The 14720-nt window shown below is 37.5% G+C and overlaps 2 protein-coding genes across 2 annotated transcripts in view; one reads left to right on the top strand and one right to left on the bottom strand.

Annotated features, from left to right (window-relative positions):
• Positions 1 to 14720, top strand: part of LOC123929308 (40S ribosomal protein S24-like) — a 576828-nt gene that overhangs the window by 455792 nt on the left and 106316 nt on the right. The gene's annotated exons all lie outside the window — the stretch shown is intronic.
• Positions 1 to 14720, bottom strand: part of LOC123930068 — a 199650-nt gene that overhangs the window by 94372 nt on the left and 90558 nt on the right. The window contains exons 26-29 of the mRNA XM_045986277.1: positions 10167 to 10271; positions 8306 to 8359; positions 4906 to 5010; positions 3402 to 3455 (exon numbers count right to left, since the gene is read on the bottom strand). Coding sequence (XP_045842233.1) covers positions 3402 to 3455; positions 4906 to 5010; positions 8306 to 8359; positions 10167 to 10271 — 318 coding nt within the window. The remainder of the gene's footprint in view (positions 1 to 3401; positions 3456 to 4905; positions 5011 to 8305; positions 8360 to 10166; positions 10272 to 14720) is intronic.

Below are 14720 nucleotides of genomic sequence, written 5' to 3'. Positions count from 1 at the left end.
TTCAGCTCAGGTCATGATCCCAGGGTCCTGGGATCGAGCCCCGCGTCGGGCTCTCTGCTCCATGGAGAGCCTGCTTCCTCCTCTCTCTCTACCTGCCTCTCTGCCTACTTGTAATCTCTGTCTGTCAAATAAATAAATAAAATCTTAAAAAAAAAAAAAAGAGAAAGGACCCAAGTTAATAAAATCATGAATGAAAGAACAGAGATCAACCAACATCAAAGAAATACAAATAATTATAAGAACATATGATGGCAACTCTATGTCAACAAGTCAGGCAGTCTTGAAGAAATGGATGCATTCCCAGAAGCATAGAAATGACCAAAACTGAACTGGGAAGAAAAGGAAACCTGAAGAGACCTGTAATCAGCAAGGAAATTGAAGCAGTCATCAAAAATCCCCAAGGAAACAAGAGCCAAATGCCAGATGGCCTCCCAGGGAGTTTCTACCAAACATTTAAAGAAGATTTAATACCTATTCTTTTGAAACTTTTCCAAAGAATAGAATTGGAAGGAAAACATCCAAACCCTTTTGATGAGGCCAACATTATCTGGATCCCAAAACAAGATAAAGGTCCCTCTCAAAAGGAGAATAATGGAGCAGTATCCCTGATGAAAACAGATGCAAGAATTCTCACCAAAATACTAGCCAATAGGATCCAACAGAACTTTAAAAGGATTATTTACCATGACCAAGTGGAATTTATTCCTGAGCTGCAAGGCTGGTCCAACATTCGGAAATCAATGTGATACAATACATTAATAAAAAAAAGAACAAGAACCATATGATACTCTCAATAGATGTGGGAAAAACAAAAACATTTGACAAAGGACAGCATCCTTTCTTTTTTTTTATTTTTTTTAATTTTTTTTTAAAGATTTTATTTATTTATTTGACAGAGATCACAAGTAGGCAGAGAGGCAGGCAGAGAGAGAGAGGAGGAAGCAGGCTCCCCGCGGAGCAGAGAGCCCGATGCGGGGCTCGATCCCAGGACCCTGAGATCATGACCTGAGCCGAAGGCAGCGGCTTAATCCACTGAGCCACCCAGGCGCCCCGACAGCATCCTTTCTTGATCAAAACTCTTCAGTGTAGGGATAGAGGGTACATACTTCAATATCATAACAGCCATCTATGAAAAACCCACAGTTGATATCACTCTCAAAGGGGAAAAACTAAGAACTTTTCTGCTAAGGTTAGGAACACAGCAGGGATGTCCACTATCACCACTGCTATTCAACACAGTACTGGAAGTTCCAGCTTCAGCAATCAGAAACAAAAAGAAATAAAAGGCATCCAAATAGGCAAAGAAGAAGACAAACTCACTTTTTCCAGATGTTATGATACTTTAGGTGGAAAACCCAAAAGACTCCACCCCCAAACTGCTAGAACTCATACAAGAATTCAGTAATGTGGCAGCATATAAAATCAATGCACAGAAATCAGTTGCATTTCTATACACCAACAACAAGACAGAAGAAAGAGAAATTAAGAAGTTGATCCTATTTACAGTTTCACCCAAAACATAAGATATCTAGGAATAAATCTAACCAGAGAGGCAAGGTATCTGTATTTAGCAAACTACAGAATACTCATGAAAGAAATTGAGAAAGACACAAAAAATGGAAAAATATTCCATGCTCGTGGGTGGGAAGAACAAATATTGTGAAATATCCATGTTACCTAGAGTAATCTACACTTCTAATGCAACTACTACCAAAATAACATCAACTTTTTTCAAAGAAATGGAACATATAATCCTAAAATTTGTATGGAACCAGAAAAGACCCCAAATAGCCAGAGGAATGTTGAAAAAGAAAAGCAAAGCAGAGAGTATCACAATTGTGGACTTCAAGTTCTATTACAGAGCTGTAATAATCAAGACAGTTGGTACTGGCACAAAAACAGATACATAGATCAATGGAACAGAACAGAGAGCCTAGACATGGACCCTCAACTCAATGGTCAACTAACTAACCTTCAACAAAGCAGTAAAGAATGTCCAATGGAAAAAAGACAGTCTCTTCAACAAATGGTGTTGGGAAAATTGGACAGCCACATGCGGAAGAGTGAAACTGAGCCATTTATTTCCTTACACCATACACAAAAACAGACTCAAAATGGATGAAAGACCTTAATGTGAGACAGGAATCCATCAAAATCCTTGAGGAGAACACAGGCAGCAATGTTTTTGACTTCAGCTACAGCAACTTCTTCCTAGAAACATCACCAAAGGCAAGGGAAGCAAGGGTCAAAATGAACTATTGGGATTTCATCATGATAAAAAGCTTTTGCACAGCAAAGGGAACAGTCAACAAAACCAAAAGACGGCCAACAGAATAGGAGAAGGCATTTGCAAATGACATATCAGATAAAGGACTAGTATCCAAAATCTATAAAGAACTTATCAAACTCAACACCCAAAGAACAATAATCCAATCAAGAAATGGGCAGAAGACATGAACAGACATTTCTGCAAAGAAGACATCCACATGGCCAACAGACACATGGAAAAGTGCTCAGCATCACTTGGTATCAGGGAAATACAAATCAAAACCACAATGAGATACCACCTCACACCAGTCAGAATGGCTAAAATTAACACGTCAGGAAATGACAGGTGTTGGTGAGGATGTGGAGAAAGAGGAATCATCCTACACTGTTGGTGGGAATGCAAGCTGGTGCAGCCACTCTGGAAAACAGTATGGAGGCTCCTCAAAGCGTTGAACATAGAGCTTCCCTACAAGCCAGCAATTGCACTACTAGGTATTGACCCTAAAGATACAAAGATAGTGATCCGAAGGGGCACGTGCTTCTGAATGTTTATAGCAGCAACGTCCACAATAGCCAAACTATGGAAAGAGCTTAGATGTCCCCCAACAGACGAATGGATAAAGAAGATGTGGTACACACACACACATACACTCTCTCTCTCTCTCACTCACACACAGTGGAATATTATGAAGCCATCAAAAATGAATTCTTGCCATTTGCAACGATATGGATGGACCTACAGGGTATTATGCTAAGCGAAGTAAGTCAATCAGAGTAAGACAATCATCACATGATCTCACTAATATGAGGAATTTGAGAAACAAGACTGAGGATTATAGAGGAAGGGAGGGAAAAATGAAACAAGATGAAACCAGAGAGGGAGACACACCACAGAAGACTCTTGATCTCAGGAAACAAACGAAGAGTTGCTAGAGGAAAGGGGGTGAAAAGGATGGCAGTGACTGGGTGATGGACATTGGGGAGGGTATGTGCTATGGTGAGTGCTGTGAATTGAGTAAAAATGATGAACCACAGACCTGTGCCCCTGAAATAAATAATAACATATATTAATTTAAAAATTTTAAAATAACAGCAGAGAAAAAAAAATTAGCTTTATAAAACTTCTAACAAACCTGTAACAGTTTCCACTGCTTCCATCAAGTTTTTGAGCCCAATCTTCCCATTTGCTGTAAGAAATATCATAATTAGGATGTGGCAAAGTTACAAGAAGATAAAGGAGATAAATGAACAAATAGATGTCTGACCTGAGTGTCGGGCCCCAGCCATGCTCTAGTTTTCCATTGGATGTCAATTAGTAAACACAAATTCAAAGATGACATTATGCAGATTCTCCGTGATGGCCAAAGTAGAGCATTACACCCCATGCACGGCACTCTTTTGAGTTCAGGGCTCTGTCCTGCTAACTGCACTGGTTTCACTTTGTCATTACCCAAAGCAAGATAAAGGAAGGCCCACGGTGCCACAAATTTATGACTCAAGAGGAGGACCTAATTGCATAATCCACAATCTGTGTTCCTTAGATCTTCATAAAGTTTCTGAAAGATGTTTTTAAATATATTGAAAAGATAATGAATAGCAAGAGTAAATATGATTAGGAATGCAATAGCATGAGACTGGAATGGGGAGGTGACAGAGAAGCTGAGCGTGTGCAAGAGGAGGAAAGAAGCTAAGATGACACCAGAAGAATCTGGATATGAGCCAGTTTCTCCACTGTGGAATTTAAGGCTTGTCTAAATTGTAGCTGGTGCCAGACTCCTTTAAGAATGAACAGTTCTCAGGTGGGGACGAAGCAAACTCTCTACTGCAATCTGGATTTTGGATGTTACCTGGAAATATGTGTTCTTACTTCAGTGTCGATGACTGGGAAACAGTCCTCCTTTATTGATTATTTTCATGTGATTTTTTTTTTGTTTGATTTTCTCTTCCTGAGTTGTAGCCACATGAGGCTTTTTAGGAAAGTGTGACTTGGCCTCATATCATAGGGTGCACATACATATTTAGGCCATTATTAATGAAAACAAACAAAAAAACAGCTATCTACCAAAACCTCTTATTTCCTCTGATAGTATAGAATTATAGAGGGAAGTGGATGGCCAACCAGATACTATGTTCCTACCATCACCCACCTCACCCCTCCTTGCATTTCAATGTAGTCATGTGACTAGTTGCAACAAAAGAACGGTTATGTATGGAAATGACATGTGCCACATCTCTCTCCTTCATCCTCTTTTCCATTCCATTAATTTTGTATGAACAATGAAAAGGCCCTAAGAAGGAATCCAAGAGGCAAGAACCTGGATCCCTGTATCACTGAATGGAGAAGAGCCATTGCCTGTCAACCAAGAGTACTCTTACCTTGGACTTTCATGGAGAAGAGAAAGAAACTTCTATTGTGTTTAACCATGACACATTTTTGGGTTTGTTTTAAATTCAAAGTTAGTTTACCCTAAATAATACATTCTCTGTTCTTAAATTAGGACTGGTTTATCCCTATCTTTGCAAAATGCTTCTATTTTCTTTTGGTATACCCAGTATCACTAATTAATGTGCATTCTCTGACACCAGCCCCGAAATGTAAACTCCTCTCCGAGGTTCATTACCACCTACAGTCCTCACCGTTAGGTGGCAAATATTCTGTCAGATCTTCACGTTCCTTTTCTGTGAGTTCAATTCCCAGGTTTTCCAGCACATTATCTAGGTTATTGGCTTTAACCATTCCTCCTTAAGAAACAAACAGGAAAGAATCACGAAGAAAAAATATTACATGACTTCACAAGATTAGTATATATGTAAATATTTTATGTCACATGCATTTAATTTGATAAAAAGTAAAGAGAAACATATAACTTATTTATATTAGTGAACTGGCATATAAGGTTAGCTCAGCAAACCTCCTAAAATGAGATCAAGAACAACTTAGATAAAAGTATTCTTGGGTTGAGGGGCCTGGCTGACTCAGTCACTAGAGGATGTGACTTTTTTTTTTTTTTAATATTTTATTTATTTGACAGAGAGAAATCACAACTAGGCAGAGAGGCAGGCAGAGAGAGAGGAAGAAGCAGGCTCCCCACGGAGCAGAGAGCCTGATGTGGGGCTCGATCCCAGGACCCTGGGATCATGACCCGAGCCAAAGGCAGAGGCTTTAACCCACTGAGCCACCCAGGCACCCCGAGGATGTGACTTTTGATCTTGGAGTAATGAGTTCAAGCCCCACCTTGGGCACAGAGCTTACACAAAAAAATATTTTGAGGTTGAAGCATTACTGGTGGCAGGTTGTGATTATGTGTTTGAAGGTATTATTCGTACTATCAAGTAATACTCATCTGTTCAAAGAAAGCCCAAAAGAATACCAATGATAGGACTGTCCCCATGGGGAATACAGAGAGAATACTGCGCATGTCTGTCCCCAAGACTAAGTCAAGGCATCCACTGAGAGGGATAGTTCAAGTTTCAGATCATCAATGTTCTGCTCTTGCAATACACAAAAAAGGTACTGAAGATTAAGAGATTACAAATGTGGATTCATTTGCTCTCAGAGGGAAGAGTGCTGTCATTTTAGCCTCTTTCCTCCTCTTGCACATGCTCAGCTCACACATTCACCACAAAATTCTGCAAGGAATGCTGCTGACTGCCATTATTCCAAGGGTCTGGGATGGTAGACCAGTCACCTGCAGGAAACTTTCTCACCAAACAGTAAGCAGCAAAACCTGCAACCTTTCCTCTCTGCCTTCCCACTTCCCCTTCTTACCTCTCTTTCCAAGGACTGATAGCAAGAGGAAGTAAAAATGTATCTTGGTCACAATGCCATGCTTCTTTTCTACATTTGTTGTTGCTGCTGTTCTTGCTGACTGGGCTTTGAGTAAGAACGTTTTATAGAAAATAACTTGATTCATGCAATAAATGATATTAAAGATCACTCCAAATTCCTTTGTGGTGTTGTTGTTGGGCCAATCCCTGGAAAGACTGCCTATGATATTTTCTACATTATTTGTTGTATAAAGTAGATTTCAGATCCATTCAAGAGAGAATGGATTCCTTGCAATGCTATAGCGTGGTTGATTAGGTAAAAGTACTGTGTGGTGAATGTAAGGAAATAAAAGATCTAAACATAGGAATGTAGACAGGATTCAAAACCTGCTGGTAAATATGTCTGTGTTGGTATTTGTGTTGACATGTAGCAGATTCTCCTGCTAACCATGGTTCTTAAGTACCTTTTAATGACTTCACCCCATCCAACAATCTTTTCTGATACACCTTTCCAGCAGCTATTAGAAAACGGAGAAAGCACAGTTTATATCTGAAGCAAAAGAACAGGGACAGTCACAGTGTTATTGGGCAATTGGGCAATTCTAGTCAGAAAGCTTTTTACTCTTTGCCTGGGAAGTCTGTTCCATCTTTGCATCAAATAAAAATTATTTTGCGAACAAGAGTATGGTCTGCTGACAAAAATGTATACAGTGTTGAGCAACGATGAAGACTGATGGAAAGAATACTGTACAGGAAAAAAAAAATCACTAGTTCTCTGGGTCCTTTTCATATGTTTGTTTATTTTTCCTAGTCTCTCACTCCCCTCAATTTCCTTCCTGTCCCTTCTTATCCTTTGGCCCTCTCATGAGTGGGAAATGGTAGCCTTATTAAAATCTTCGTCAGCTTGATGGCAAAATCTCAGTGGAAGAAACTGGTGACCCCTAGATTTAATCTGTATATCAGTGAACTTACCCTTTTAAAAATCATTTTCAGTATTTTATAGAAGAAATAAAGATACAACACTGCAGAACTGCCTACAATGACCCCTAGAACCCAGCTCCCCAGAAAGGCTACCCTGGCACTCATATGGCTCACCATCAATTGGCACAGTTTGTTTCAGCTTCACAAACTCCTCCTCAGTGAGCTCGATCCCCATGTTTCCCAGAACTTCTAGCAGGTCATTGGCATTGATCTTTTTTCCTTTCAAAAGACGGGAACATCAGTGCTTAACAATTTGGAATCTAACGATTCCAAATAATGACAAAATGATAACTTTCAACTTGGAAGTAGTGAATGGGTAAAATGAGACACATACAACTACACAGAATTACAGGGAAACCACAAACAGAATACAGGTCCTTAATGTCATAAAAGAAATACTCCCGGGGCACCTGGGTGGCTCAGCAGGTTAAGCATCTACCTTTAGCTCAGGTCATGATCTCAGAGTTCTGGAATCAAGCCCTGCATCTGAGCTCTCCACTCAGTGGTGAATCTGCTTCTTCTCCCTCTGCCCCCTCCAACCTGCTCATGCTTTGTCTTTCTCTCTTTTTCGAACAAACAAATAAAAATCTCAAAAAAAAAAAAAGGAATATCTCAGCAATGGATTTGTGTGCATCTAATGCAGCAGAGGGTGAGTTTGCTTTACTTGGCCCGCAAACTAGAATAATGGAAATAATGTAAATTTGTATTTCTGGCAGGGGAACTTAGAATTATGGGGAGAGTCTAAATTATATGAATTTTCTCTTTATGTATACCTGTCTAGGTATGAAGTTTTTTGAATATTGGTGAGGTAAATTATATTACTGCCTTACTAAAGACATTTCTGCCAAATTTCTTATCAAAATACAGAATTTTAATTGTATTTTAAAATTTTAAGATGTGCAGATAAGTACAGTATAGGATTCTCAAAATAAGTATTTGATGAAAAATAATATAAAGACAAAATACTACAGTTTGGACAAGTTGAAATGATATTTTTAAGATGATACTTTTTTTTGTTTTTAGTTCCCATTAGTTAGCATATATTGTAATATTAGACTCTGATATACAATATAGTGATTTGTCACTTCCATGTAACACCCTGTGCTCATCACGACAAGCGCATTCCTTAGTCCCCATCACCTATTTCATCCATCCCTCTACCTTCCTCCCTTCTGGTAACCATCAGTATGCTCTCTATAGTGTAGTCTGTTTCTTGGTTTGCCTCTCTGGTTTTTTTTCCTTTTTTTTTTTAATAAAATAGTACAATTTTATAGAACTTGCCACTCACCAGAAAAAGCATTCAATGCATCCATTAACTTTTTCATTTTAACCTTCCCATTATCTGTTAAGAAACACATGTAAATCAAACACAGATATAACATTGACAGTCATTAGTGATGTGAAATTTTAAAAATAAGATAGTATAATTATATTTGAATATTTTATCGTATATTCATCTCTACGATGAGCCAGAAGTTCTAAAATATTACTAGAGCTTTAATTCATTGGGTTGTAGGAAATGAAACATCTGGCAGTTAAGAATGAGATATGAAATTAAATTACATTTTCTGTAGAGTCTGCTTCATGACTCCTATGTATTTGAAAACTCTCTACTGTTTACATCAAGCACAAAGAACAGGATTTACAATTTGTGTCTGCTATATATTAATGTTGGTATTTGGCTGTTCTAATGATCTCTGTATGTAATAAGCTGATACTTAGCAGTTCTTGACTTTTCTTTGATGGAGTTTCTTACTCCTTTATTCTATGTAAGTAAATTAATAATCACCTCAGCGATTAGCTTGAGGTAATTTTAAATGTAGAGATTCTGTATATTTTTAAATGTATACTATTAACGTTAAAAACATTAACATAAAAGCATATTACAAAGATAGAATTAACTCAGAAATTTAGGATACTATAGGATCTCAGATTTACTTTTCTTTATTAGACAAAAAACAACTAAGACATTGCATTTGCATAAAAATTATTTTTTGTTTAATTGTAGATGACAAATATTTAAATAGAAGCTTCATGTTATTTTTGCTCTTTATTTTCTTCTGGCTCTAAAAATATAGAGCAGGCTATTATTCATTTTTTTAAAAATTTGTTCAGATATAATTTACATAGCACTCAACCAACTCATTTAAAGTACACAAATGGAACATTTTCAGGACATGCACAGAATTCTGCAACTATCACCACAACCTAATTTCAGAACATTTTCATCATCACAAAAAGAAACTTCATTAGAAAACAAATAAAATGAAACAAAAACCATACCATTAGTTTGCAGGTCCTACCTACTGCCCCAGCCTCAATAATAGGCAGTCACTAATCTGTGTCAGGGAAAATGTCTGGAATGACTACTAAGTGTCAATATATTATATGAAGAGATAATTTCTGAAATCCAAATAGAAACACTAATATGTAGTAATACAGATCTAAATGTAGATTTACGTCTATTCTGGACATTTCGTATAAATGGAATCATACAACATATCATTTTTTGTGATTGACTTGTTTCACTTAGCATCATATTTTCATTGATACACTGCATTTCAGCCCTAATTCAGCTTTAATTGTATCTCAGAGTTTGTTTCTAATTCATCAAGGGAGATGGCCAAGAACAGATGGCCTTTAGATCGTGGACTCTGAAATAGGGAGTGGAATATGAGACAGCTTCATAAAAAGGCAAAATTCTCTATATTAGAGCCTGCATGTTTGAAGACCCCTGACTCTGAGAAAGTGAAGAGTGCTATCATATGGCTATGAAATGTGTCTCTCAAGTTAATAACCTCCCACATTTTCTCTTTTATTTTCCTATTGCTTCTGCATTAATCTCCTTCCAGACTGTTTTTCATGCTGTTTTGTCCCTAATTACTTGTTTTTCCATCACTTTTTATGAGTCATAATAATAGGATTTATCTGTGTTTTCAGTATTTCTTTGGATCCAAAATTTAAAAGGTTGATACTACATGTTAATAAAATGACAAGAAAGAATATTACTTTATTTTCTTTCTGAGCTCATTTCTAAGTTTCTAAAAATTATCTTCTTACTGGCAAATAAATTTTTTTCAGAGGTGATTTTATAGGAGCTCACACCTCAAGTTTTAATTAGCAGTGCAAAAATTTATATGCTTACTCACCATCAACAGGTAGGTTCTTTATCAAATCATTACTTTCCACTCCTGTGAGTTTCATTCCCATGCTTTGTAAAGCAGTGTCTAGTTTGGCAACATCAACAATCCCTCCTTGGGAGAAAGAGAAAAATGAAAGAAAAATTGAATTAGAATGTGATGAAAGGTATGAATTACTGTGTGTTATAAATATCGGCTACACCTTAAAGAATAAGGTTGACTGTCTATTCAGTTGTATAAAAACTGTCAGTAATAACGGTGAAACTGGAATTTCCTCCACTGAGTTTTTTGGAGGGGAGGAATCAACTTCTATAATTAGCTATTAAGGGTTGTGGCATAACTTCAAGACTATTTGCAGAAATAGAGAAAATAAAATTCATATGCTGCTGTAGGAAAAGTATTATATTTGTTTCCTTAACAGAAATTCACATGGGGGGCACTTGGGTTGCTCAGTCAGTTAAACATCTGCTTTTGGCTCAGGTTATGGGATCAAGTCCTACATAGGAACTGCTTCTCCCTTTGCCTCTGCCATTTTCTCTCCATCTCACATGAATAAATAAATAAAAATCTTTTAAAAGACGTTCACATGGTTCTTTCCTCTGAAACATTTTCCAAAAAACGTCTAATACTTCCTCTCATTTTTTGTTAGTTTATGAATTACAGGGATACAGATTTTTATGATGACATCACTGACACCTGTGTATCTCACCCAGCTTTGTTAATAAACAGAACAGATACAATAAAAATATCTTCTGTGTTCCTCCTCATTCCCCATCTTTACCCACCTTTCCCAGTGTGACTTGCTGACTTATGTAAGTGTTTATAATACCCATGCATATTTTACTGGCATATGTTAAACGGTTTTGTAGAACTTTTTTTTTAAGATTTTATTTATTTATTTGAGAGAGAGAGAGTGAGAGAGATCATGAAAGGGGAGAAGGTCAGAGGGAGAAGCAGACTCCCTGTGGAGCTGGGAGCCCGATGCAGGACTTGATCCGGGGACTGCAGGACCATGACCTAAGCTGAAGGCAGTTGCTTAACCAACTGAGCCACCCAGGTGCCCCAGTTTTGCAGAACTTTTAAAGTTTATATACATCATATTACATTGTGAGTTTCCTTTTGCCACATGCAATTTCACTGAATTCTTGTTTTTTATATTTGTCCATGTTGAAACATAGAACATTTTCATTTATTTTATTTATTCATTTATATTTTTAAAGAGAGCATGTGAGCAAGAGCGTTGTGGGGGCACAGAGGGAGAGGGAGAGAGAGAGACTCTCCAGCAGACTCCATGCTCAGCATGGAGCCAGATGTGGAGCTTGATCTCATGATCCTGAGATCATGACCTGAGTAAAACCAAGAGTTGGACGCTTAACCAACTGAGCCAACCAGGCTCCTTTCATTCATTTTAAATACTATTTAAATACTGTTATTCTGCTACAATGTTATGCCATCATATACTTACCCATTTTCCAATAGATAACATTTAGGTTTTACCCAAATTTTTGTCATTACAAGAAAACATTGCAACATACATTCTTGTGAATGTCTCTTTGTTGATGAGGGTAAGAATCTGAGTAATATATTTAGGAGTGGATTAGTTGGAGTGGAATACATATATTTTTAATTTCTTGAGATTTTATCCAGTTGCTTTTGAAAGTGCTACTATTAATATTAGCAGTGTACAAGAATTTCCATTGCTCCATACCGTTCCCATAGCTTAGGGTGGTTTGACTGTTACAATTTTGGTACATTTGAGATCTGTGAACTAGTATTTTATTGTTGTTTTAACTTAGACTTCCACGGTTATGTGTGAAATGAAATACTTTTTATAAGTGATTGGCCCTGCAAAGATCTCCTCTTTTGTCCAATGTCTGATCTCATATTTGTCCACTTTAATACTAGTTGTTTGCTTGTTCTTATGGATTCTGGCCTTTCTAATGAGTGTGTAGTGGTATCTCATTATGGTTTAATTTGTACTTCTCTAATGACATAAGATGTAGACATCTTTTCATATGTTTAATTGCCATCTGTGTATCTTCTTTGGTGAGGTTGTTATTCAGCCACAAAAAAGAATGTGATCTTGCCATTTGCACTGACATGGTTGGAGCTACAGAATATAATGATAAGTGAAATCTGTCAGAGAAAATCTTTGGCCTTTTCTTAAATCAAGGGTATTCAGTCAGTCCAATCTACTAATAAGCCCATCGGAGGCATTCTTCATTTCTGTCATAGTGGTTTTGATCACTAGCCTTTCTTTTGCTTCTTTCTTAGGATTTCCACCTCTCTACTTAGACTGTGCATCTGTTCTTGCCTTCTATCTAGTTTATCCATTAGCATATTAATCATAATTGTTTTGAATTCCAACATCCCTGCCAAATTTGAATCTGGTTCTAATGCATGCTGTCTATTCCATTTGAGTTTTTTACCTTTTACAATTCTTGTGATATTTTCTTTTTTTTCTCCATTTTTGTGATTTTTTTTCTTGAAAGCTTCGCATAATGTACATAAAAATAACTGCTATGAACAGGTGATCTGGTGGTAAGGTGTATGGGGAAGGGAAATGTACTATAATCCTATGATTAAGTCTCAATCTTTTCATAAGCCTTTGCCTCTGGACTGTGAACATCACATGTGCTATGCCAAAATGTGCTTAAGTTGGGTATTTCCCTTCCCCCAGGTCAGTTATGGTCTGATAAAACCTCAGCAGTTTAGGTTATGATTAAATAGTTTCTCCTTAGGGCAACCTTTTTATGAAGAACGGAACACTCTGGTGCATTTCAAAACTGTTTCTCCCCCCCCACCCCGCCCACGTGCCAGAAGCTTCTTGAGATTCTTCTTCAATATTCACTGTGAGAACCTGGTTGAGCTCCTAGTGGTAAAACCCACAAAGGCATGGGCACTTCCTCTATGACCCGGTACCCTACAAATTTTTGACTCTTAGACTTGTCCATACTGATCCTCTAGCAATTCATCAATTACAGTTTAGGTTTTCCTGTCCTGCCACTGGTTCCCAGAGAGGCTTCTGCTCAGTAAGTTGTGGTTTGCATGTCTTTCCCTCCAATTTGGGTGACACAGTTTCCCTATGACCTCATTTCTCATATGGATCCAAGAAGAGCTGATTTTTAAATTCGCTTGGCCTTTTGCTTACTGTTAGGACATAGTGGCTTACCATTTCATCTAAGTTAACAAATTTAATGACATGTGCTTTTCATATTATCCCTTATTACCCTGTTAAAGCCAGGTATCTTTTCCTGCTACTAATACACACATACACACACACACACACACACACACACACACACACACATGAATAATATATATTTACTATTTTAACCATTTCTTCCCAAATCAAAAGTCCCTACTCATTAAACAATACTCCCCATTCCTCCCCACACCCAGGCTCTGTCTCTGTGGATTTAACTACTCTAGGCATCATACATAAATTGAATCGACAATATTTGTCTTTTTGTGATTGGCTTGTCTCACTTAGCAAAAATATCTTCGAGGCTCATCCAAAATCTCCTTCTTTTGAAGGCTGATGAACACATAGATTGATTCCATCTCTTGGATATTCAATAGTGCTGTATATACACTTTAGGATATATGCAATAATCTAAATGTGTGTGTACCTCCAAAATTCATATGTTGAAAACCTAATGCCCAAAGTGACAGTATTAAGAAGCGGGTCCTTCAGGAGGGGATTAGGTCAGGAGGGCAGAGCCCTTCTGAAAGAGATTAGTCTTTATAAAATGTGCCCCAGAGAGATCCTTCATCCTTGCACCCTGTGAGGATACAATGAGAAGTCGGCAACCTGGAAGAGGGCCCTCACATGACCATGCTGGCACCTTGGTTTTGGACTTCTAGCCTCCAAAACTGTGAGAAATGAATTTCTGTTGTTTATAAGCCATCTAGTCTTTGGCAGTTTGTTAAAGCAGCCTGAGTGAACTAAGACATATACCTAGAAGTGGAATTGCTGAATCATATAGAAATTTCATTTTTAAGCTTTTGCAGAGCTGCCATACTTGTTTTCATAGTGGTTGTACCACTTCACATGCTCACTGCCAGTGTACAAGGCTTCCATTTTCTCCACATTCTCACCAACACTTGTTATATTCTGTTCCTCTTTTGAAGGTAGACCTCTTACGGGCTCTGAGGTGGCATCTCATTGTAGTCCAATGCAAGTCTAATTGTTACTCATTTGTCAGAATGCACCCTGGTTGCATTCTTGGGGGTTTTTTATTTTATTTTGGAATTGTGAATTCCTTATGATATGATTAAGCAGAAACCTTTTAATTACCATTTAGGATTCATTATGTGTCCTGTATTTTAGGATCCCTGTCTTTCAACAATCACAAAAAAATTACCAACTATTAGGTCTCCAAATTAGCATTTTCTTTCTTTCTCTCTGTTAGCTCTTTGTACTACTATTGGATAAACTGGCAGATTTCCCACTTTGACCTTTATGTCTCCTACTCCTCCTTCCTATTTGTAATCTTTGTGTCTCTATGCTGGAATCTTGGTAATTTTTTCAGAGTTTTATTCCAGTTATCTAATTAATTC

Source organism: Meles meles, chromosome 18, assembly GCF_922984935.1.
Source record: "Meles meles chromosome 18, mMelMel3.1 paternal haplotype, whole genome shotgun sequence".
In the NCBI taxonomy this organism is placed as follows: domain Eukaryota; kingdom Metazoa; phylum Chordata; class Mammalia; order Carnivora; family Mustelidae; genus Meles; species Meles meles.
This window is presented reverse-complemented; position numbering and strand designations above follow the sequence as displayed.